General features: G+C 38.8%; 1 protein-coding gene across 3 annotated transcripts in view; it reads right to left on the reverse strand.

Annotated features, from left to right (window-relative positions):
• CCDC83 (coiled-coil domain containing 83) overlaps positions 1-26,164 on the reverse strand; it is a 53,275-nt gene that overhangs the window by 26,219 nt on the left and 892 nt on the right. For 2 of the 3 annotated variants that reach the window (XM_032852890.1, XM_032852889.1), the window contains exons 2-5: positions 21,158-21,280; positions 13,321-13,405; positions 7,438-7,600; positions 4,016-4,183 (exon numbers count right to left, since the gene is read on the reverse strand). In XM_032852890.1, coding sequence (XP_032708781.1) covers positions 4,016-4,183; positions 7,438-7,600; positions 13,321-13,405; positions 21,158-21,252 — 511 coding nt within the window. In that variant the 5' untranslated portion in view covers positions 21,253-21,280. The remainder of the gene's footprint in view (positions 1-4,015; positions 4,184-7,437; positions 7,601-13,320; positions 13,406-21,157; positions 21,281-26,164) is intronic. The other variant, XM_032852891.1, reaches the window with a different exon arrangement.

Here is a 26,164-nt window from a genome sequence, read left to right on the forward strand (position 1 = left end):
GCACTTTCTGGTCCTAGCTGGTACTTAAGGTTGATTCCTTTTTCATGGGAGAATTTTATATGTTCTTCAGGGGACCACCTTCCCCATTGCTAGTTATTTCACCCATGTTTCCTTGATGCAGGGATGTACTGTCCTTGAGGCTGGCCAACAACTTGTCCTCTGGCCTCTGGCTCTCAATCTGTTGCTCCCTCCCATACATGCAGGCTCCGATTTCTCTGTTAGGACACCATCACCGAGCTCTGACAGGACTGTGTACTAGCTCTCTCTCACAGCACATTCATAGGAAACACGTTTGTGCTTTGCCATGACAAACTCTGAGAGTACAGCCTGCTGCAGACAGTATTTGTGGCCCTCTGCCCCCAATTCATGCCTTGAAACATAATCCCCAGTGTGATGGTATTTGGAGATGGGGTCTTCGGGAGGTCGTTAGGTCAAGAGGGGGGAACCCTCAAGAATGAGATTAGCACACTTATAAAAAAGACTCCAAAGAGCTCCCTTGTCCCTTCACTAAAGATGACTGTCTGTGGACCAGGAAGTGGGTATTCACCAGACACCAAAACTGCTGGCATTGATCTTGAACTTCCCAGCCTGCAGAACTGTGAGAAATAAATTTCTGTTGTCTATAAAACGCCCACTTAATGTATCTTGTTGTAGTAGTCTAAAAGGACTAAGACACAGGCCTAGTTCAGGACAGCAGCCGCTTCCCCTTTGGCTCTGCTGTCAGAATGATCAGTCAGTCTCTTACCCCCTAGATTTCTCAGGACTAGATCTCCATGTCTCCCAAGCCACAGAGGATGCATACTGAACAATCTGAGGAATTTCCTCAAAGATTGTTCATCTTGATCTGAGGTGACAGAATTACTCTTCACCTGCCCCTTTGTGGGACAGCATAGGACATACAGCACACCAAGATCTCTTCCTAAACACTGTCCCCTAATTTCCAACAATCTTTTCTTGACCTGTCCAACTTCTTGTATAGACCGGAACTCAGTTTTCTGTCTCTTCGGCATGGCAGTCTCTCAGTTTACTCTGAAATGTGGTGTCTGTTATATTAGCACCCCAATTTAAACTGAGACTTAAAAAGTTGACTTTAGTGTCCTGTTTCAATAACCACCTCTTTCCCTAAAATACTTGTTCCTTGCAAGTAAACTCCATGATCATGGGTGTGGGAGGAACATTCTAGAGAAATCATGGAGGAAGGGAAGAAAAATGACAATATAATAGTAAGGCTCCAGATAAATCAATTTAAGTGTCCTGCTCTTACCCATGGTCCAATTACTGGCCCCCAGAGTATTTCCATAGTCCCCAAGCCAAGTTGCTGCTGCTACCTGCATGGTTAGGAGAAATCCCTAAAACTAATGAAGATAAGAAAAGCCCATAACAGCTGTTTTTCCTATGACACCTAAAGTCAGCTACAGACTAAGGCTTAACCAGAAAATAATTCAATTTGTAAGTGTTATTACCACCATCCCAAAGCTGGATACACAGCATGACACTTTTCAACTCAAAGAAATCATCCAAATTTCTGATCAAGATAATGGGTTCATAATTTTATCTGAGAAGATGACTTCTTAATTTAAAATATAAAGAAATGTTGGGGGGATTAAAAATTTTAAACTTCCCCAAATAATAAACATTTTAAAAGTATAGTACTGGTACACAAATACATAGATCAGTGAAACAGAACAGAAAGTACAAGGAGAGGCCCAAATACACATGGGAAACTAAAGTATGATAAAGTCAGCATTTCAAATCAGCAGGGATAAAATGAATTATTTGATACACAATGTTAGGGTTAAGGTTAGGGTTACCATCTGCTAAAAAATAAAGTTGGTTTCCTACCATATAGACACAGAAAAAAGTCAAAGATGTAAACACTAAAATGACACCATAAATATTCTAGAAGAAAATATTGGACAACTTATGCATCATCTCAGATATCATAAAATAAAAATCTAGTTTGGGCACTCTAAAACTTCAATATGTCCCCATAAATATAGCCCATCAAAAAAGACTAATGGCAAATGGTGGAAATATTTGTACTTTGTGTTACAGTTAAAGAGCTAATTTCCTTAAAATGTAAAGAACTTTACAACACAGTAGAAAAATGAGCAAGGGATGTGAACAGATGGTTCACAGAAAAGGAAATGTAGTTCTATTTCCCATTACATTTCCTGAACTTGTGACAAGATATCCACTATCACTTATAATAAGAGAAGTGGAAATTAAAGTTACAGTGAGAGATAACTTTCTCCTTTTAAGACTGGCAAAGAACAAAAAGTTAGCTAACATCCCTGTTGTTGAAGATGCAGAAACATAGGCATCCTCATCTACACAGGGAGACATCGGGCATGGGGTAGGGGTGGTTAGTCAACTTGGTACAAGCTCTATGGATGGCCATACCTATCAAAATAAAAAAGAAATGGGCACTTTGGGCTAGCTATTCCTTCCTAGAAATACACAAAAATGAAATTATATAAATACAAGGATATTCATTACAGTAAAAGGAGACTTTTAAGAATATTCATTGCAGCATTATAGGAAACAACCTAAATGCTTATGAGTAGGGGACTTGTAAAAATATTATAATACAACAAAACAAAATAGCTACTGGAAGAATGAAGAAGTACTAATATGTACTGATCTATAAGAATGTTCATATTGTTACATGAAAAAGCAAGTGCCAAATTGTATTTGTAGCATGCTCTGTATATGTTGATACAAAGTATTTCAGACAACAGTTACAAAAATTGGTAATAGTGGTTTTATCTAGAGAGAGGGTCTGAGGGGCTGGAGGATAGATGGGCATAGAAAGGTGTCCCCTCTCCCTTTTTAAAAAAGATTTATTCATTTATTATTAGAGAAAGAAAGAGAGAGAGAGAGAGAGAGAGAGCAGGAGGGAGGGGGAGAGGAAGAGGGAGAGAGAGTTCCAAGCAGATGCCCTGCTGAGTGTGGAGCCTGATGTAGGGCTTGATCTCAGGACCCTAAAATCATGAACTGAGCTGAAACCAAGAGCCAGATGCTTAACCAACTGAGCCACCTGGATGCCTCAGAAGGTGTCCCTTTTATTCTCCACTTTTTTTCTGGGGAGGAAAATATTTTGAAAAATTGGAACTCTAAACTCAGACTGATTTGGAACCAAATTTACATTGCCTTTGTGGTGCAGAAGCCCTGAGCTGAGAAACTTACAGAATTCTTGGTTCAGTAGTGGAACATCCCATGACAGGGCCCCTGCAGGGGATCATGGAAATGAACCCACATGAATACCTCCACTACTCAGGGCACCATCACCAGCTGTCATCTGGCCAGTGTTCTTCTGAGTCATCCGATTTCTCCATTTATTCTACTCTATGACTTTCCTTTCTCTGGTTCTCTGATTTTTTTTAAGCCATTGTGCTTAGCCACAGTGACAGATGGATGTCCTCATGGTTCTCAGAACTAGTCCTGGTAAGCTTCATCACTCCTGATGCCATCACACTCCACACTCTCTCCATTTCCTGTCTTGTGTTTGTGTTTCAGTTCTTTCTGACTATAACCTAGCATTTACTGACTGTAACCTAGCATTTACTAGATTACTAGTAATCTATTACCTAGCATTGTGTTTCTCTACAATGATTCCAGTTTTATAGCCTGATTAAGTTGTTTTAAGCTTGCTTCAGGTAAATTTCTTTTCAATATAACCCTGTCCCCGGACCTTCCTACCTCAGTTGAATTGCCCCAGACCTAGGAATAGAAACATGCAGACACCATCCACTGAATGAAGCTTCATTCTCCAAGGCAGTTGGTCTCAGGGATTCTCCACTCCCCTCCCCCCACCCAACACCAGTCCTTCTTCTCCTCAGTTCCATTGGTGGTCCTGAGAGAGTTTCTGCACTTCCTCTCTCCACCTTAGGTTCATAGCTGCTTGTGCTGATAGTAAAGAATGATCCAGGAACTACACATTTTTTTCCTTCTACCAAAGGGCTGCTCTCCAAAGATTTTCTATTGAATTTGAACTAGCTTTGTTGCAACTGACCTGACATTTTCTCTGCATTTTCTTTAACTCTACTGATGTCATTCTGCAAGGAGGTAATGAGTTTAGCATGGTGTTCACTGCCTACATTCTTGTATTCTTCCCAGTATTCCTTTTCACTGAGTTTCTCAAGAAATAGTTTCTCAGCATTACTTATTTGCATGCGCATATCTGTTGAGAGAAAATCAAGGCACCATATTGTTTCCATTGTTCTTACAGCCAAGATACGTTGCAATTTGATTTTATGAAGTTAAGGCCTGAAAGGTCTGCTACTAAAATGCTGTTAACTCATAAATGCAAATTTTTATCTACAGTTAAAGTGAATCTAAACTATTTCAACTATTGTTTCTCCCTCATGATGCATAATCCAAGTAAAATTAAACTTCCAATTATAAAATAGATGTGTGGCTTTAGGCTGTGACAGGTAAGTTAATAGACTTCCTATATGCCTAGGAATGCAGAAGCTTAAATTAATCCCATGATAGCTTGATAAGTGTCCTATTTTGTACATTATATCACATAGACTTTTTATTAATAAATTGTCACTTTTCTGACCATTGTGCCTCTGGGCAAAGTGAGTTCAACTTTTATCCTGTGCTGTCCCTGACAACCATTTTTGTAAATAAATAGGTTGCTTCCATCTAAAGTTCAGTGTTTGGGCTTCCCTTGTGTGAGATGATACCATAGGACAGTAATCTCAACATGTCTTCCCTGGGCCCCACTTACAAAGGCCTTCAGAGTGAAAGATAAACTCTCTAGTAAAATATGTACAAACACTGAGCTGTGTTACCCATATAAACCTTCACTTTGTCCTGGTGCACTTGCTAAACATGATATTCTACTTGATCTTTAGGCTGGGTCTCGTACTTCTCAATATTTTAGAACTGGAAGTATTACAAAGAGCAGAGTACAAGGAATTTAGGGGCCATTTGGCTCAGTGCCACACACCATCTTGTTTGAGAGCTCCCTGAAGGTAAGACCACATCTTATTCTTCTCTACAAAAGCAGCACTTATCATGGAGTCTGGCAATTAGCTGGTGTTCAATAAATGTTTATGGAATGACTGACACATTACAATCAGGGCAGAGGGATGTTCTTCAATATAGAGTGGCGGAAGGACTCCAGACATGTCTTTTTCCAAGATGGTAAATAAGATCCTATATTTTTAAATCCGTTGATAAATGGCCCTTGTTATTGCCACCGAACAGTGAATACCGCTATAATATGCATGATGAGCTGTCCTCCTGTTTGCTTCATCGGCTGCTGTCTCAGCCCTGTCCCACAGTCAGCCTTTGAGTGGAGGGTTGGGTACGGTCACTGAAGACTGAAAGAGAGGTGGAGGGAGTGGCGGCTGTTCTACTTTGCCAGAGCCCATGTCCCTTCCCTCCTCCCACCCCTTGTCAAACAAGAGGGCCGATTACAGTGGCCCCTTCTCCTGGCCAGAAGGATTTGTCCAGGGGGAGCATGTGTCTCAAGCTGGGCACATGCTCAGAGGCCTTCCCTGGAAACACATTCCCTCGAACTGGGGGAAAACATGTCTCTTTTGTCTCTATTTGAAGGTTAAGAGGATGTACGGTGAGAAGTGTCCATGGTCAGAGTTCCAGCTTCATGGGGACAACGGCCTCAGAAAAAGGAGCCAACTTTCGGGAGCAAGACAGAGGGAGAAGAGGGGTAAAAGACAGGGATGGGGAGAAAGAAAGAAGGAAAGGGAGAAGAGGTTAAAAAACAAGAGAGAGAAAAGCTGAGATCGGACAGCATGTGAGGCTCTGGGTCCAGGTCAGGAGCACCCTTCCTTTTCCGTTTGGTTTTATGAAAAAATTAACACCCTCTTTATGCTTAGGGTAGTTTGGGTTAACTTTTCATCCATGCAACTGAAGAGTCCTAACTAAAAGGTGAAAAACAGGGGTTACATCAGTTCTTCTCGAAACTTCCTGTGCATGGGAGTCCCCCCGGATCTCGTGACAGTGCAGATTCTAAGTCAGGAGACCGGAATGGGCCTGAGACTCTGCACTGCAACAAGCTGCCAGATGAATCTGTCGCCGCCGCTCCCCAAACCCACTCAGGTTACAGTGACTCCCAGGGACATAAGAGAACTGCCTCACAAAGGCTTTTCCCATCCGTCTGTCCTGCTTTCCCTCCCTCCCTCAGCATCTGTGGGCTCCTTTGGTCCTTCGACCGCCTCGCATGCCCAGCCCTCCTCTGCTGTGCTCAGTCACCCGGTGTCGCCCCAGTCACTCATGACACATGCGTCCTAGCACTCATCCGAAACCGTAACCAGGACACCTTGGCTAGCTGGGCCCATTTCCCTGCGAAGGCACTTTAGTGAGCACATCTAAATATCGTTTGTGGTCTCACTCCCATCCCAAGGGACTTATTAAAGCCCTCCTTCTGAACATAAACAGAAGTCTCCTGGAGAGGCACCCTGAGAAATACCACCTCGTGACATCCCCCCTGCCCTCCAAAGAACGGGCAGGCTTGTGGGAACAGTTGTGGAGACCCCTAAAAATGAAGTTTGCTGGTTGATGGCTGGTCTTGGAAACCATCTCATTCAAAACCACAGCTGTTGACAGATGGTGTGCTTGCTGTGTGTAAAGTGCTTTGGTCAGTAGGCTCTCTGAACTTGCAGAAGTTCAGGGAATTTCATCCTTGTTTTGCCTTCCAGCTGCTAGGACTGCTTCCTGAGAACACTCACATCTCTCCCTAAGTTTTCCAGCTTCCTAGCTGTGATGGTTTATATAGAGGTTCTGGCAGAAGTGGCTTGGGAAATCTTAGCAGAAAGTTTAGGATAAAGGAACAAGATTTTTCTTAAAAAAAAAAAAAATGCATGTGTTAGAATGATGTATGACTCACCCACCGACCCATGGTGTTTCCTAAAGTCCATGCAAGAGTAGGTCATGCTCTACCATCTTCTGCACCTAGAATTCTTTCTTTCCACGTCCTCCAACCTTCCCCCTAGCCAACTCTCATTCCTCTTTTCCCACCAAAATGGGGGGCTTAGCTCCCTTAGTGATACTGGTTGGGGGGTGGGGCGCTTCATGGCAACATTCACCCTGTTACCCAGTCTGAACTGAGTTGGAAGCCAAAGAACCTGTCAGACGAGAGAATTTCCCCGAGGAAAGAACAAATTCCCCCTGTGAGGACTTCAGGGTAGCAGCTAACAGGCTCTTGTCCGATGTTGAGAGCCAGGTGGTTTTCCTCTGCCTTTGTTTTTGGTCAGTGCCCTTCTTCCTCCGCCCCCCCCCCCCCCCCCCCCCACTTGGCTTCAGTAGCTCTGCCCCCTCTTACTTCCCTCTCCAGCCCATTTATCCACATGTGTGTGTGCTTGCGGTGGTAATGCTCTCATCTGGACATGTTCGCCACACTTTGAACATATTAGGAGACAAAAGCGTGAACACATTCAAGAAATACCTAAGTTCCTAAGTCACCTTTCAAGTTTTCCTCCTGATCTCTTTCAAACTTCCATTTCTCCTTCATTGCATTTTCAACATCTTCTCTTGTTACAACTGGTAACCCGTCTGACTTCTCTTCACTCAGCTCCTTTAGTAGGTTCCGTATGTGCCAAGTCTGTTCGTCCTTCAAGTGTTTGTTCTGCCATGAAAATCAACAGTGGGTAACTACATCTGCTCGAGTATTTACATTGACTTGCCTCAAAACGGAGTCACATGCTGAGGCTTGCAAAGTGAGAATAAAACATCTAATGAAATAAATTTATACAGTATGTCTAAGAGCTTCTGGAACATGGAAGGTGCAAAGTAAAATTAAGCCCATCAACACAGCAACTATTGAATAGAAGGTTACATTTTAAAAATTATGCTATTGGGGCACCTGGGTCACTCAGCAGTTAAGAGTCTGCCTTCTGCTCAGGTGGTGATCCTAGCATCCTGGCATCGAGCCCCACGTCCAGCTCCCAGTTCAGTGGGGAGTCTGCTTCTCCCTCTGCCCCTGTCCCTGCTTGTGCTCTCTCTCTCTTGCTCTCCCTCTCAAATAAATAAATAAAATCTTTTTAAACAAATTTAAAAATTGTGTTATTAACCTCCCAGTCTATCACCCTAGCACAGAATCAGTGAACATTAAAGTAGGACCTCGGAGGCCAATTTCTTCAGTCTCTCACTTCTTTAGTCTCTCACTAAAACCTTCTCCAGCGATCGTCATACATCTGGTCAGTATTTATGAAACATCTGCCACGCAGTCTTCTAGACACTGGGTATATTTGAGTGAATGTTATATGCAAAACACAGTGGCCCCTTCTCTTAGCCATAGGGTTTGTCTAGGCAAAGCATGTGTCTCAAGCTAAGGACATGCTTAGATTTCTTCCCCGGAAATACTTACGCTGAAACTGGTGAAAAACATGTCCCTATTGTCTCCATTTTGTGGTTAAAAGGATGTAAATGAGAGGTGTCCATGGTCAGAGTCCCAGCCTCATGGGGACAACAACCTTAGAAAATGGATGCTTCCATTGCAAAGATAAAACTTAACCCAAAGTAGCCTAAGCATGAAGAGGAAGTTAATTTTTTCACATAACCGAACAGAAAAAAGCAGGGAGCTACACCTGGACCAAGGCTCCCGTGCTGTCAGAGCTCAGCTTTTCCAAATTTTTGAAAATCTGCTCACCCCCTCCTTCTCTCTCATCCCCTCTCCTCCTCTGCTCCCTTATTCTACCCACCCCCCATCCCTCTTCCAACTCTGCCTTTCCCCATGAATGTTGGCTCCTTTGTAAAATGGTACAGCTACTCTGTTAAAAAGAATGCCAATTTCTTATAAAACTAAACATTTGCTTACCACACAACTGAGCTCTTAAGCATTCATCTCAGAGAAATGAAAGCTTATATTCACCTAAAAACCTGTACACAAAGGTTTCTAAAAGATGTATTTATCATAGCCAAATACAGGAAACAACTCACATGTCTTTCAATAGGTAAATGGTTAAATAAATTGTGGTACATCCATATCACAAAATAAAAATAAAAGGAACCAGCTCATGATACTTGCAGCGAACTGAATCTCTAGAAAATTATGCTGAATGAAAAAGTCAGTCTCCAAAGATTACTTACAAAGATTAATTACTAGTAAGTAATTTATATAACATTCTTAGGATAACAAAATTATAAGTCTAGAGAACAGATTAATGGTTTCCAGGAGTTGATGAAGGGGTGGAATTGGGAGGGAGGAAGTGTCTATAAAAGGACAATGTGAGAGATGTTTATGTTGATGGAAACTTTCTGTGTCTTGACTGTATCAATGTCAGTATTGTTAATGTTAATATCCTACTTGTGATATTATACTACATCCTATACTATGTTATAGGAAACCACGTTATGGTTATACAGGATCTCTCTGTATTATTCCTTGTAACTGCATGCCAATCTATAATTATTCTAAAAAAGTTTAATTTAAAAATGGAGGTCAATCAATATTAGCAACTAATAAACAATATATTGCTCTTTCATCGATTCTCAAATGTTCCATTTTCTTGAAGGAAATGGATTCATGTTTTGTCTTCTTATAAATAAATTGAATTACTTTGGCTCGACATGAGTTATTTGAAAATGAAATATCTGTAGAAACTTGAATAATACCGGTGGAACTGTCCCTTGCCAAACTATGGCACTGCTAATACTTTTTCCAAATACGGACTTTTCCACTTATTTTTGTTAGAAGTGGAAAATTCCTTTATCAAGTATAGTCTGAATACTAAATAAATCTTCACCTGATTTTATTTGTTAGCTAATTTTAGTAAGGCAACAATCACCTCAAAATCAATTCCAACTCTATAACAGGCAAAAACCCGCAAAGACAGTGATCATTTAAAAACCACTGCATATAATTCATAAAGAAATAATGTGTAATCAATCAACAAATTTTGCTCTTACTTTCCCTACTTAGCACAATACTTGTCAAAGTGAATGCAGTCTTCTTAGATCAAATTTTTAACACTATGACTATTCTTTTCAAACATATGATATTTTCATTTATAAATTAAAATAGTATCATATGTCCTAAAATGTGACTGAATGTTGCATAAATATGACTAAATCACAGTTGGCATTATATGTAAATATATTACATATTTATTAAATATATTTGAATTAAATTAAAATATTAAATATATTTAATAACATCCATATTAAACTTCCCAAATCCCATAATGAATTTCAAATGGATGGCAAATGTGTCTGGCAACATGTTACAAAATTCACTATATCTGAAAAATTATTTTGAGTGATATACTGAAATAAAATTTAGTTAGACATATTCACAATGTGTTAAAAAAAGGACCTTTATCCTACGAAGTAGACAACTGTTATTCAAAGTAAGAATAATTGTCACACTATAAAATAGAAGAAAGGAGATTCAATAAATAAACTACAAAGGACTGGTTTGTTATAAGGCCATCTCATGGGTTTTAACTTTTTAAGTCTTTAAGATTCACGGGAGCAAGAGCAGAAGTTGCCAAGATAGTACACAGATTTCTCTCTTACTACTTCCCTGCTTTCCCCAACGATGACGTCCCATATAACCAGAGCATGTGATCAAACTGGAGAAATGGACATTACAACGTTATTAAGTAAATTAGAGACTTTATTTGGATTTCATCAGTTTTTACATGTGCTCATTTTAATTTCTTTGTGTGGGTAAGCATTATGAACATTTGTCACATATATGTATGAAAATTATCACATATAGATGGCATTTGAAGTTGTGGTGTCAAGTAAGATCTTTAGAGTTAAAGAGAAGAGTTGAGATCAGAACCTTGGAAAATACATTAGGGGTGGGTCCATCCCATTCATTCAGAGCAATGAATGAAAACGAGAAATTGTTGGTGAATAGAGGGGATACTTAGGGAAAGTGATGTCCTGGCAGCCAAAGAAAGAGAGTTTCAAGGTGACAGGGATGACTGCTGAAGGCACAAGGGGTAAAGTGAGGACTACAAAGAGGCCATTGGACCTGGCTACTTGGTCATTAATATCCTCTGCCCTAGCAGTCGTGGTAGAGTAGCAGGAGTGAAAGAACGAACCAGAGGTAAGGAAGTGGACACAGGGAACTATGAAATGTCTAATGAGGAGCAGTGAATGCAAACAGAGAAAAATGGAAGATAATAAATGAAGTAAGAGTCCAAACAAAGGAAGAGATGACGTGTAGGAAGGAGGAGGGCTGTTTCTGATTTTGACCTAACTGAAAAGTATGTCTTGCTAATGAGTCATGTTTAACTTAGCAACTAAATATCCATGACCTCAAAAAATTTTCCTTTCACAGTTGTTAGTGTGAATCAACTCAATAAATATTTATTGAACACCTACGCATGCTGGGTCCTTCCGGAGAAACAAAGGTAAGTAAGATTTAACTGCTGCTGCCTAACAAGCTTTCAATTTAATAATGGAGTTTTCAATTTAATATTGGCATTTGTATGCTGCATTCCACCTTAGTTTGAGGGAATGAAAAGGAGCTAGCCAACAGAAGAGTGTTCCCAGAAGATGGAAGAGTATGTAAAGTACAGCAATGCATGAGACTGGGTTTTCCAAGATTTAAAAGAAGCAGTGGTAAACAAAGGGTGGACGAACTAGAGATGAGTTTGGAGAGGTGAGCAGAGGATAAGTTTTGTAGGGCCTCAAAGACTTTAGTAAAGTCTTTAGTAAAGTAGAGCATGGATTTAATTTTCTGTACAATAGGAAGCCACCATAGGGTTTTAAGCACTGAAAAGTTTACAGTGTTTGAAGGGTTGGCACTTGGAAAATGTACTGAATTGAAGGATGGCTAAGAAATGGTGGCAGCTTAAACTGGGGCAGTAGCAGCATAAATGGAAAGAAACAGATACATAGAGTTGGAGCTAGAGTCTGTCTCTCCATGTTCCTCACTGCTGGGTCCACTGATGACCTATCCCATTCTTGGGTGAATCCTCATGAAAATAAGAATTTTGTTTCTGGCTTCAAATAAGGGGCTGTGGGAAAATGATTCCTCAGTCCTGATCTGATCTTTCTGCAACCAAATGGAAGTCCAAGGCTGACCCAGGAGTCCCATTGGTGACCCCTGGGGAGTGTGCATTGGTCCCTTGATGGCAGTTCACTCCTCTCCCATGCTGTGGATCTCATCATGTAGAACTTCACCCCAACACCTAGACCAAAGTTCCTGTTCCCATTCTCGTCCAGAGACCTGAGTTTCTGGTTGAGTCTGATAAACAGATGTTAGTGACCCATTCTGGAGAATCATAACAATGTCAGGGTCACAGTTACATCACCACCATGGCATGTCTGGCCCAATAAACGTTGCTGAATGAATGGCTAAATTAGCTGTATTTGGAAGACAGGAATTCCCATGTCATAGGAGGGAAACTGAGACTCCTACCAGTTTGGGCCAGAATGATACCAGCACTAAGTGGTACAAGTCAGGATGCAATCTCAGGTCTCTGACCCCAGACTCCATTAAAACTTGTAGATATAGTCAACTAGACAAAAGCCAAATAAAACAATTAACTGTGGAAGTTTTAGAGTCCATATGAATGCTTTAATAGGGAATTGTCTCAGTATTTACTCACTTATGAGCTACCTTAAGAGATAAGTTGTGTTAATAATCACTTACTGCTTCCAGACTGTATTTCTGCCAGTCTTTAGTCATGACAGTCATATAAAGCATGGCTTTGATATTCAATTTAATCTGATTTTATAAATACAATATATCATCTTAAACATTAAATGAGTCACTTTAACAGTTGAGATTGTACTTTTCAAATAATATTTACATCTGCACCATCTGAAAATCGAAAAGCAAAAACATAGAAATTAAAAACAGAGAACCAGTGTTCTATCCTTTGGCCAAATAAATTAACAGATAAATGTGGTTTCAGAATCTTAAAATTTTGAACGTGAGATTCAGTGTCATGATAAAAGAAATAACACAGCTCAAGCTGACTTCCTTTGACATGGTAATTAATATAATAGAAATAGCAGTGCCCTCTTGCCTTAAATGTACTGAAAACTGAGATTGTAAATTAATCAATTTCAGGCACTAAAGAGATGGTTTCCTGGAATATATGTCATCATAATTTACAATTTTTAAGGCATTTGTGTAAATGTTTAATAACTAGATATAAACTTGATTTTTTAATTTTTTAAAGATTTTATTTATTGGTCAGAGAGAGAGAGAGCATAAGCAGGGGGAGAGGGGGAGGGAGAATCAGGATCCCCACTGAGCAGGGAGCTCCATGCGGGATTCAATCCCAGGACCCTGGGATCATGACCTAAACTGAAGGCAGACCTTTAACTGACTGAGCCACCCAGGCGCCCCTAGATATAAGCTCTAAATGTTATACTTACTCTTTCTTGATACTTTTGGTTCTTTTCTCTAAGTCGTCTTATTTGAACCATAAATCGTTCTACTGCATTTTCCTTTATTTGACAGCTGATAATAAACAAAGATGTGTTACAATTATTTATCGAGGAAAATTAATGAGACAAATTTTAAAATTAAACTATTTAGAATGAAATAAAGTATTGGATATATTTAAAAAAAAACCCATTGAAGGATCCGATACCTTCTTAAGTGGATTTTTTTGTTTGCATTTCTGAGTATATTTGACTCACTAAAATATATATTGGAGAGATAACTTCAAGTTTTTTTCCTAAATCACTCTCCATTTGTATTTCACAATCATAATTTTTATACTTTCTAAACATCTATAAATAACTCAGCTTAGAAGGAACCTAGGGAAGGACACACAGAAAACATGCTTTCTAGAATTCTAAAAAAAATTCAGACAAAAATGACAAAACAAAGACTTATAAGGGCAGGCACATCTTCTTGAAATAGTAAGATAAATGAGGCACACCTAGGGTTCAAATTCATTAGTATGTCATATCTTCTATGAATAATAAAAGCTTTCCTGAAACAAACATATTTCTTTAATACGCAACAAGTATCTGTTAAGTATCCATGAGGTACAAAGGAGAGATGGGACAGTGCAGAAAGACTTTGGTATAGGCCATTTGACAGCTATTTGAAGGGCTATGTATAGCTCTCTCTATTACCCAGCAAATCTTGTAACTTTAAATCTGAGACCAAAGTAACATGATGGAAGCAGCTTTGTGTAAACCCCTTGCCTCAATTAAAACAGCAAAAATAAAAACACAGCACCTCTGTGGTATAGTGAATAGAGAGGTCGTTACAGAATGAGAAACATCGTGTCCCTGTCGCCACTCACCTGTATGACCTCAGGTAAGTCACTTCCCTGAGCATCAATTTCCAAGCCATCGGTGGTGAGAACAAGACCTAGCTCTAATCCTATGAGGATTAAAATGAGAAATTGCATGCGAATGTTTCTGGCATAAAGTGAGTGCTTAGTAAATTTCAGTTGAACTTGAATTTGAATTTGGATCTTAGCTTCTCGGCCCTTCCTCCAAAACACCATTTACTTGTGTGACATCGTGTATTTAGTAGAGAGAAAATGAGGCTCCTTCTTTCCCAGTGATGAGAAAATGCAACATAAAAACAAAACAAGCAATTCCTTTAGTGGAAAAAGTGCTATTGGATGCTGTGAAACTTGGACTTCAGTCCCGCTTCTCCACCAACAGCCTAAGGACTCTCAACCTAGTTAGGCCTTGGCTTACTCCTCTGAGTAAGAGTATTGAAGAGAATTGAAGGCGAAGAGCTCTACACTTTCAGTTCCCCAATTCTGCAATTTACATCAATCATCGTTCCCTTTCATGCAGTCACACGGACAACACATACAGCACATGGGGGATTTAAAGAGCTGCTGCTCCATGCCCAGTATTGTTTATGGCATTATGGAGATAGGGTTGAACAAGACCTCCATGATCCTTGCCCCCAAGGAGCTTCCGTTTTACTAGGCAATAAAGAAGTAAACACCCAAACATATTACTTACCCATTGTTATGGGGGAAATAACAGGCCATGTATGACAAGGGTAGTAAATGGACGCAAATACTATACACAAGGTGGTTTCCACACAGTAGGAGGTATAAACCTTCTTTTTACTTCTCACCTAAAGTTCTGGTGTGGGGGCACCTGGGTGGCTCAGTCAGTTAAATGTCTGCCTTCAGCTCAGGGTCATGATCCCAGGGTTCCAGGGTCAAGCCCCGTGTCAGGCTCCCTGCTCAGTGGGGAGTCTACTTCTCCTTCTCCCCCTGCTTATGCTCTCTCTCTCTCTCCCTCTCTGTGAAATAGATAAATAAAATCTTTAAAAAAAATAAAGCTTAGGTGTGCAAAAATTCTGAAGGGGTGCCTTCTCTATCTCCCATTTTTAAGGAGAAAAATTAAAATATTGTAAATGAGAATTATCTGAGAAATGCCTATGTAAATGTATGCAAATTGTGCAAGTTCTACAATTATAAATATGGCAAACTAATGCATTCCCTGCATGGGCGAAGCAGGCAAATGAATCTCAAGTATATGATGGCCCCCAGTTGAGACCGAGTCTTTGGGTGGTCTGGTTAATAGACTGTTCCTGGCTTTGGCTGAGAGGCTTCCTTGGTCATGACTGAGCATGCAAAAATGGGTCTGGAGTCTCCATCCAGCCCCAACCCCAGATACTGCATGGTGCACACTTATACTAAAAAAAAAAAAAAAAAAAATTATTTCTCATTTATTTGAAATTCAAATTTAACCTGGCATTGTGTAATTTTATTTGCTGTATCTGGCAACTTGACACTTAAGTCTACCACCTATCCGTTCAGAGCAGTTAGGAGCCAGTGACCTGGGGCTTTGTCTTGTGTTCCTTGTGAGCAGTTCAGAAAGATTTAAGTGACACCAGCAGGCCTCAGGGGCAATTCTGAGGGGCCCTAAAGGTTTTGGTGGCTTCATTGCCCCGGTTGTGGCTCACATGGTAGTTGTAGGTCTAAGTTAGCTGAGCCTTTCCTTGGAATTTATTTCAACCTCCACGCGTCTCATGAAGATGAAACTGAACTTCAGAACTCAACACTATTAGCCACTATGAGAATTCAAGCTTCACTGTTCTCTGTATACTTTTTCCTTTTCAGATCTCCCTCAGAACCCATCGTACATACATGTCACACCAAATACTGAAGCAAGTAGGATGATAAGCCAATGAGATAATATATATTAAAGTGGTTTGAAAAGCATACACACTATTCTAAAACTCAGTGATGTGAAATGGTTAGTAATACAACAGGTCACCTTTCCCCTTCCCTCTCTGTATTATTAAGATGTTACTAATGTGTCAGTTTTCTCCCTCCAGGCAATCTCATTGAAAATTCTGAGAAGGAAAACAAATAAATCTGGATTTCTTTTTTTTTTTTTTTTTTAAAGAAAGAGTGAGAGCATGGGGTGGGAGGGGCAGAAGGAGAGGGGGAGAGATTTCCAAGCAGACTTGAGCACGGAGCCTGACGTGGGGCTCCATCTCATGACCCCAAGATCATGACCTGAGTTGAAAGCAAGAGATGGATGCTTAACCAACTGTGCCACCCAGTGCCCCTAAATCTGAATTTAAAAAAAAATTATGTTCTTATCTATTTTTTAACCTATAATCATATCCACATCTATCTCTATAGCTATGTTCATATTCATTGTAGAAAACTGGGGGAAAAACAAGTATAAGGGACAAAATTAAAACCACCGTTACCTAGAGATGGTGATCACCTCAGATTTAGCATTGCTGGTCTCAGCTCTTCACAAACAACCCCAGAGGTTCATGACTTTATTTTTGGGGGGCATAGATTAAAAAATGTTTAGTTGTTCAGAAGTCACTGACTACCTACTATGTGCTTCCAGCTCTTTATTAGATGAGAACAATCTCATAAGAGAATTATAAGATGCTGCCAGGGGACCCTTTGGCAGTCCTTTCTCAGAAAGCGAGGGGGCTGTTTTGGCTCCTCATCATGTGACAAAAGTTCCATCACCTGGGAACACATGGAATGAGCCACGTGTCACTTAGCAGAGCATGGTGCAGCAAGGCTTTGACTGTTGCAGTCCATGAGATTATTTATTTAGTCTTAACAAAGAGAGAACAAAAGCATGAGATGTTCAATTTATATCTTGCATTAGATCATGAGAATTTTAAATGTTTGTCTCTTTGTAAACCTCTGTTAAAGAACAGAAATACTGGCTTCTGACTGACCTAGAAGAGAAAGAAACAATTGTATTTGGATGTCATCAGCGTAAACCGTAGGAGCAAATTAGAGACCAGGTTGTATTCACAGAGCCTGACTTTTTGTCCCCCTCTCCAAAGATGAGATGAGGGAAGTTTTCCGTTACGCTGACAAATGAGTGCAAGTGATTTCTGGTTATAACGTAATGTCTCAAGTGGAAAATAAAAGAGAACTTTGTTAAAAGTCCCTTCCTATAGGTGTTTCTCTCTTAGTGTCCTGGCCCTTTCACTCCCTGTCCTCTAAAAAGAGCAGACAGATTTGAGAAACTCAAGAAGGAGATGGATTTTCTTTGAATGTTGTTAAAAACAAATCTCTGGAAGGCCAGTGTCACAGACTGGTCACCAGCCTCACGGGCTCCATCCTTGCAGCTTTGTTCCCCTCCAGTAAGTAGTGCCCAGTCCCGAATCCCACATGCTTCACAGGGCTTGGCTTTTCTCACCCTTGCTGATATCACCAGTCTGCTCTTACCTCTTCTCCCGCTCTCTGCCTTCTCTCCGCTCCTAGACTCTGAAAAGCTCTTCCTGACACCAGTGTCTTTCCCATAAGCCTTTTTCTCCTCCACCCTTTGTCTCCAAACACCTGTTCCTCTGCCGGATATCAGCTTCAACGTCACTCACTCCATCAAGATTTCCTGACCCCTCTGACCATTATCAAGTCCTTTAGTTAAACCATTATACAGGACCATATACTTTTCTTTCATAGCAACTTAATGGTAGCTATGCAATTTTTTTGAAAAAGTTTGAAGTAGTTATCTAATGTCTGTCTCCCATGCCTCATCTGGGTAGGAACTGGATGGTCTGTTTGCTGTTGTCCTCTAGCACTTGCCTTGGACTTGGTAAACATTCAAGTACTTGTTCAGTAGATGCATGAAGTGCATGTCTTTTTTTTTTTTAATTTTAATTCCAGTATAGTTGGCATACAATGTTATATTAGTTTCAGGTGTACAATATAGTGGTTCAGCAATTCTATACATTACTCAGTGCTCATCATGGTAAGTGTGCTCTTAATTCGCTGCATCTATTTCTCCCATACCCAACCCCCCACCTTCCCTCCGGTAACCATCCTTTTGTTCTCCGTAGTTAAGTGTCTGTTTTTGGCTTGTCTCTTTTTTTTCTTTGTTCATTTGTTTTGTTTCTTAAATTCCACATATTTGTGAAATCATATGGTATTTGTCTTTCTCTGACTGACATTTTACTTAGCATTGTGCTCTCTGGATCTATCCATGTTGTTGCAAATGCTAAGATTTCATTCTTTTTTATGGCTGAGTAATATTTCATTAATTTATTTATATATTTATATATCATATTATTTATATGTATAATAATCATATAGTATATAATTATATAATTTTATAAATATACAATTATATATTATATGTAATAAAATATATGTGTGTATTTGTGTGTATATATATATATGATATATATATATTCCACTCATCTATCAGTGGACACCTGGGCTCTTCCATAGTTTGGCTATTGCAAAGAATGCTGCAATAAACATAGGGGTGCATGTATCCCTTTGAATTAGTGTTTTTATATTTTTTAGGTAGTGCAATTACTGAATTGTAAGGTAGTTCTATTTTTACCTTTTTGGGGAACCCCCATACTGTTTTCTGTGTGGGGAGATTATTTGCACTCCTACCCACAGTTGACGAGGTTCCTTTTTCTTCCTTGTCATCCTCGTCAACACTTATTCTCTTGTATGTTTTATGTTAGCCACTCTGACAGGTGTGAGGTGATATCTTATAGTTTTGATTTACATTTCTCTGATGATGAGTGATGTTGAGCATCTTTTCGTGTCTTCTGGTCATCTGGATATCTTCTTTGGAGAAATGTCTGCTCATGTCTTCTGCCAGTTTTCAATTAGAGGTGTGTGTGTATGTGTGTGTGTATGTGTGTGTGTGAACTGAGTTGTATCAGTTCTTTATATATCTTGGATACTAACTCCTTTTGGATATGTAATTTGTGAATATCTTCTATTTAGTAGGTTGCCTTTTAGTTTTGTTCGTTGTTTCTTTTGCTGTGAAAAGCTTTTTATTTTGATGTAGTCCCAATAGTTTATTTTTGCTTCTGCTTCCTTTGCTTCAGGAGACATATCCAGAAAAATGTTGCTATCACTGATGTCAGAAAAATTACTGTCTCTGCTCTCTTCTAGGATTTTTATGGTTTCAGTGTCACCTTAAGTTCCTTAGTCCATTTTGAGTTTATTTTTGAGTATGGTATGAGAAGGTGGCCCAGTTTCCTTCTTTTGCATGTGACTGTGCAGTTTTCTCAACACCATTTATTGAAGAGACTGCTTTTTTTTTCATTGCATATTCTTGCCTCCTTTGTCAAAGATTGGTTGACCTTATAAGCATGGGTTTATTTCTGGGCTCTCCGTTCTGTTCTATTGATCTCCATGTCTGTTTTTGTGCCAGTACCATATTGTTTTGATTACTACTGCTTTGTAGTATATCTTAAAATCTGGGATTGTCATACCTCCAGTGTGGTTCTTTTTCAAGATCGCTTTGGCTATTTGGGGTCTTTTGTGGTTCCATACAAATTTTAGGATTATTTGTTCTAGTTCTGTGAAAAATGCTATTGGTATTTCAATAGGGATTGCATTAAATATATAGATTGCTTTAGCTGGTATGGACATTTTAACAGTATTTGTTCTTCTAATCCATGAGCATTGTTTGTATCACCTACAGTTTCCTTCCTCAGTGTTTTATAGTTTCCTGAGTACAGGTCTTTTACCTCCTTGGTTAAGTTTTATGTCCAGCTATTTTATTCTTTTTGGTGAAATGGGATTGTTTTCTTAATTTTTCTTTCTACTACTTCATTATTATAGAAATGCAACAGATTTGTGTATACTGATTTCGTATCCTGCAACATTCTTGATTTCATTTATCAGTTCAAGTAGGTTTTTGGCGGAGTCTTGGATTTTCCTTTTTTTTTTTCTTTAACATTTTACTTATTTGACAAACAGAGATCACAAGCAGGGAGATAAGCAGGCAGAGAGAGAGAGAAGCAGGCTCCCTACTGAGCAGAGAGCCCGACACAGGGCTCGATCCCAGGACCCCGAGATCATGACCTGAGCCGAAGGCAGAGGCACCACCCTCCGAACCACCCAGGTACCCTTGGATTTTCTATAATGGTGTCATCCCGTATGCAAATAGTGAAAATTTTACTTCTTCCTTACTAATATAGATGCCTTTTATTTATTTTTCTTGTCTGATTGTTGTGGCTAGAACTATGTGGAGTAAAACTGGTGAGAGTGGGCATCCTTGCCTTATTGCTGACCTCAAGGGAAAAGCTCTCAGTTTTTTACCACTGAGTATGATGTTAGCTGCGCAGTTTTCATAAACGGCCTTTATGACATTGAGGTATATTCCTTCTAAAACTACTTTGTTGAGGGTTATGAAATACATTCTTATGTGGAAAGGACTGAAATGAACTCATTCACTCCCTAAGAATTACACATTAAGATACTTGCCCTCTGCCAAAAGCTGAGGTTCAAAATCTCCTCAGGGATTTGCTATCTATGAATTGGATACATTGTAAACATAGAATAGGTATTACCTCTAGTTTTGTCTCCAGCTCCTGGGAGTAAGACACTAGGGAATATTTTTATTAAAAAATTGCATAATTTGGATTTGATCTCTATTATCTCTGGAGATAATACTCATTGGAACATCTAGAAATGAAAAATCTTTTACTCTTCTATAAATGTACATGAACTATTCTATGTTGTGCTTTAAGAGGTTAAGTCAGCCAGCTGTTATATACAAATTATGTATACAGTATGTGGGAGAGTGATCAATAATACATCAGAGGGAGAGAGGGAGCCAAAACCACATTATTGAATGCTGTTTCATTGCTACTACTTGGAATATGTTATAGTCAAATTTCAAAACTTTGAAAAGTATGCACATGGCTAGCTCTCTTGACAGGTTTTGAGTGTATCACTTTCCATTTGGAATTATAGGAATCTTAACAGTGATTTCCATTTACAGATGGGAACATTTAGATTCCATAATCTAAGCTTACTGGTAGTCGAGAAGTGCTTCACTGGTAGGCAATTTGACTTCTTTGTATGGCCCATATTGAATATCCTTCTTATTTGCTTTCACTGTGTTATCCATTGTGTTGCTTAGTTAGTAAGAAGCATACCTGTTTAGAAAAGAAATAGGAAAAGTAAATAAATTCTGTCCTTGCCCCCTACCTGTGCTTACTCAAGATGAGGAACTTCTGGGACTTAATTTAAAACTGTTTTTTCCACTCAGGTTTCGATGTCCCCAGACATATCAGCCACTGCAGTGCTGGGACATCATGAATCAGTGGATTCTTGAGTCTAATAAGTTCCATGTTTGGCCAGGTATAGCACTTCTCCACCCAAAACTTTCTAAGAGACTCATCCTCTGTGTTATCCATCTACATCCGTTGTCCCTATCAAACTTTTTTAAAAACAAGGACTAAACTTTTTCAGTCATTTTATTTCTCCACAGTGTTTGGCAATGTGCACTGCCCATGGTAGCAGGTCAGGAAATGTCTGTTAATTTTTTTTTTAATTAAGATAAAACAAAAGCACAATTTTCGATGAGCACCAAGAAACTAGAATCGAAAAGACTTAGGTTTTGCCAGGTTTGTTATAAAGAGCAAATAAAAGCATATTCAAATGGTTTTTTAAATGGCTAAGAGGTTTACAAATGCAAAATAATGGTAATAATAAATTTTGTTAATAGTAACTATTCATCAGCTATTAATTGCTTTTTAAATCAGTAATAAAAATTATAAAAAATAATATATTTTAAAAGTAAAAAATCAGGCCCACTGTTCACATATTTTTATAGTAAACAGGAATACCTCTTGGATAAATTTTTTGTATAGGTACTAAAGTACTTCTTTTCAGATTATATGGTCTTCTGTTACATATTTTTATCTTTTAATTTCCATTAATCTCAAAAAAAAGAGTGCCTAAACTTCAATCAGTATATTAGTAGTTGAGTATGGTAGAAAGAATTTAGCCTTTGTAATTATTTATTTAGATGGCTGGAAACTCCATGAGAGTGGGAATGATATAATTCTTCTGCATTCATCTATTTCCCCACCTAGCACACGTAGATGCACAAGAAATCCTCATCAGAAGAAAGAAATGGATGGATGAATTAGGCAGACATGTTTTAATCCTAGACCCACCACCTGTTGTCTATGTGGACCTTGAGTAGGTTACTTAATCTTTCTGAGCTTCAGTATCATCATCTGTAAAGTGAGAGCAAAAATCTTATTCTAAAGCCATTGTAAGGATTAAATATGACCATTTGCTTAAAGCTCCAGATCATGCTTCTTCAAACTCCAGGTAACTGTAAAGAAGAGGATGTCTGCTTGCTGCCAAGTATGATGATATGTGGAAAAACTAATCCATGCGGTTTGCAATTGTCAACCCTCATCACTGACTTGGGTCCCTGGTTGGCATCCACATAGATCACGGAGATCCACAGTGGAAAATCTTGCTGAAATGAAACATGTTTTACTAGACCTCCAGCCAGGCTCAGTCTTTGTGTCTGAGACTTTTCCAGCCGACTGTGTTATTCTCTCTACACTAACAGATTCGAGTATACCTCAATGCAAACATACTCTGATACCTTCCAGCTGAAAAGCACACAGGTTACACAACAGAAAGATTTAGCACATTAGGACAGAATAATATATTCAGTGGTATCATCTCAGAGGTGAAAGTTTTACGAACAGTTCCATAAACGACACACTGAAAGATGTCATTGTACCATCACAGAAACTTATCAGCTGAGAATAAGTGCTTTCGTTTCAGATGCAGAGTTGAATTTTAATATTATTTTCTATTTTAGAATTGGAATTTTTACCTTGACTATTGCACGAAAAGATAACATGCTGGTCAGTGTTTCATTTTGCAACAGTAAGTTACTACTTAACAGTGATTTTTACCATAAATATTTCATTTATAAGTTAAAACAAATGGTAACCTTGATCTCTCATTTTCTTTCTGAGTCATATGGAAGAGATCAAATGTTAGTGTTTCCACCTACAGTACCCATCTGGTGCTGGGAGGGAAATGACCTCATCTTGTTCAATTACCTTAGTTACCTGGCTCTGAGGTTTTCAACTCTTCTGCCTAAAGTATAATTAGTTATGTAACTGCAGCTCATAGCAAAGGGCTTTAATAAAATATGAGCGAAAATGTGGGTCCATGAAGCACAAATGATTTATGCATAAACTCTATTAATATTCATTGTTTCCCTTTCCAGAAAATTAGAAAGCATTGGCTTGCCCTCTTATTAGATGCATTTTTGCAATGAGCTAATAACCTTACTTCAGAAAGTACTTCTACATTTGATAATGTCCCATAAGCAGCGGGGATTTTCATAAGCATTTACAAGGATTTACAGTTCCTGACCATCTAGAGGATTTCTAACTCAGCAAAGGATAGAATCATAGAAAAAATCATAGAAAAAAATTTTCACAAAGTAACATAATTATCTTTCAGGAAGTTTTTGCATAGACTATTCCTGACAGAGGGACATCTAATCTGTTTATCAGTAACTGAAACTATCTAGTCAGCGTTGGCTCTGTGAATGGCTTTACCTGGCCCTTAATTATAAAATAGGGAAGAGACAAGATCTCTACTCAGACAGATGGGAAGAAAGAAGCATACTCCAGCAGAACTTTAAAAAAATAATGAGCAACTTTAAAAGACTAGCAAGACCGTGCAGGTGATGAAGGCTCCGGAGATCTCTGCCCACAGTTCGACCTTTTCTGCATGTTTTTCCTTTCCTGGCACTGTTGGGGCTTTTAGTAACATACGCCATGGAGGGAGGGCTGGCAAGAAATCACGGAGGCTATATTTGAAAAACTCAGCTCTTTTCAGAGCCCACCCCAAAATCACTTTCCATCAGAAAATGTTTCAAAATATATTCTCTGAGTGCTTCTCAGTGAAAAGTAAAAAATCTGTTTGGGTAAAATGGCTATATAATGTTGTCTGTTTGGCTATATAATAGCCATCTTCTTCGAATGTACTGTTATCCCATAATGCTTTACTCGACTCTGCAAAATTACCCAAAAAACAAAGAGTGCATTCTCAGGATCCTGGCTCAATATGTAGAAAGTTCCTAATGACTTTTCTCATGACTTTGTGGAGCCATGAATATCCAGAAGCCTCCTAATGAATCTTCTCAAATTTTGTGGAGGCTGGGAGGGATGGCAGTTCTGCCCTGATACCTTTCTGGACATTTGGAATGAATTCTGATGTTTGTTAGCCAATGTTTTTATATAAATGTAGATTAAAATGGAAGATATTTACTTAATAGCATTAGTAATGGCAAAAGTTCTGAATAAGATTCCCTCAGAGGTTGAGAGCAGAGGTTTAGTTAAAAGATCTCTATATGGGTGTTGGAAGTTTTGAGGTCTATCTATTCCTGGCTCTGCCATGAACTAGCTATAAATATACAAATCTAATAAATAGTAATGATGTCCACTATCTTAATATAGTGTTAATTGCAGTATGTATTTGAAAACATTCATGGCATTCATCCTCATCAAAACACAACTCCTTTAATACTGAATAACAACTAATCACTTCGACAAACCATCTTTGGGTTTTCAAAAATATATTTTGGCCCATAGGCCAGCATCTCCCATGGATGCATGTTTAATAGATGTTTAATAAATGTCTAATTTGAATGACCTACAAATAATTTGTACTCACTTTCATGACCAATGGCACTATTTACTTGCTCATAATATTGTATATACCCTTAATTTAGAAAGTAAATCTTATTTAAGTAGGCTCTGCGCCCAGCATGGAGCCCAGCGTGGGGCTCAAACCCACAACCTGAAATCAAGACCCAAGCCTAGATCAAGAGTTGGATGCTCAACTGACTAAGCCACCCAGGGGCCCTGAAAGTAAATCACCTTTAAATTCAAATTCTCACTTACGGTAAAACATATTTTTAATACAATTTTTTTAATGTTTTAGAAATACTCTTCAGTATATCATAAAAAACCCTGAATTCATTTAAAGCCTTTTAGTAGTGAGAGTATCACCTACGAGTTAGCTTAAAACAAATTCATCCTTGTTTTTTTAATCAATTATGTACATACAGCACAAAACAGCTCTAAGATGTAAAACACAGCCAGTTTGGAGATGTGTTAAATCACCATATATTCAAATTGAGGTATTTAAAAAATATCTGGATAGAGGTGCCTGGTTGGCTCAGTCTCAGGATTGTGAGTTCAAGCTCCATGTTGGGTATGGAGCCCACTTAAAAAAAAAAAAAGTAATAAAGTTAACTATTATTAATGTACCTTATATTTAAAAAAATAAATAAAAAATCTGGATAAATGATGTTTTTGACTTTCACTTGCCTAATTGATGATTTATATTACATTACCACGTATTTTCTTTACCAACACTAATCCTTTGGTCAGTGGCACATTTCTGAACAGCAATTCTCAAATTATGCTGGACTCTAATGTTAAAAATCGGTCTATCTTCTGCTTCAGAATTGCTCATGACATAGTTTGAAGAGCACTATATTATACTAACTTCTCTAGCAACCAGAACTACATTTCCACCCCCCAACTCCCGGTATCCTTCAAACTTAAAAATGCCACAAAAGAACAGAAACATAATCATGAAAAAAATATTGTAAGGATAAGGGAAATACATGTAGTATTTTCATCCTCTGGTGGTGGAAGAGAACAAAACGGCTTCTAGCTTCAAATAATAGTGATGATTATGAAGGTCTACTGGAACCAGGTCTTGGGGTGGGGACGGGATTCAAGGAAATCCATGAGCTGTTCTCAGACACACAATGATAAATGCCCAATCTTATCACTTTCCTTCTCCGCCCTCACAGAAATATATATGTGTATATATCTTTCTTTCTTCAGTAGGACATCTTTCCTCTCCCAGCCACTCCTCAACTCTCTCTTGCCAGCAGAGAATTAATCATGGAGTAAGAAGGAGAGTGAAGAAGCCAGGTACTATACAAATCTAACAAATTAATCAAAGAAAGAAAC

The sequence above is a fragment of the Lontra canadensis genome, unplaced genomic scaffold (assembly GCF_010015895.1).
Source record: "Lontra canadensis isolate GAN:19392208 unplaced genomic scaffold, GSC_riverotter_1.0 scaffold7, whole genome shotgun sequence".
Taxonomy (NCBI): Eukaryota; Metazoa; Chordata; class Mammalia; order Carnivora; family Mustelidae; genus Lontra; species Lontra canadensis.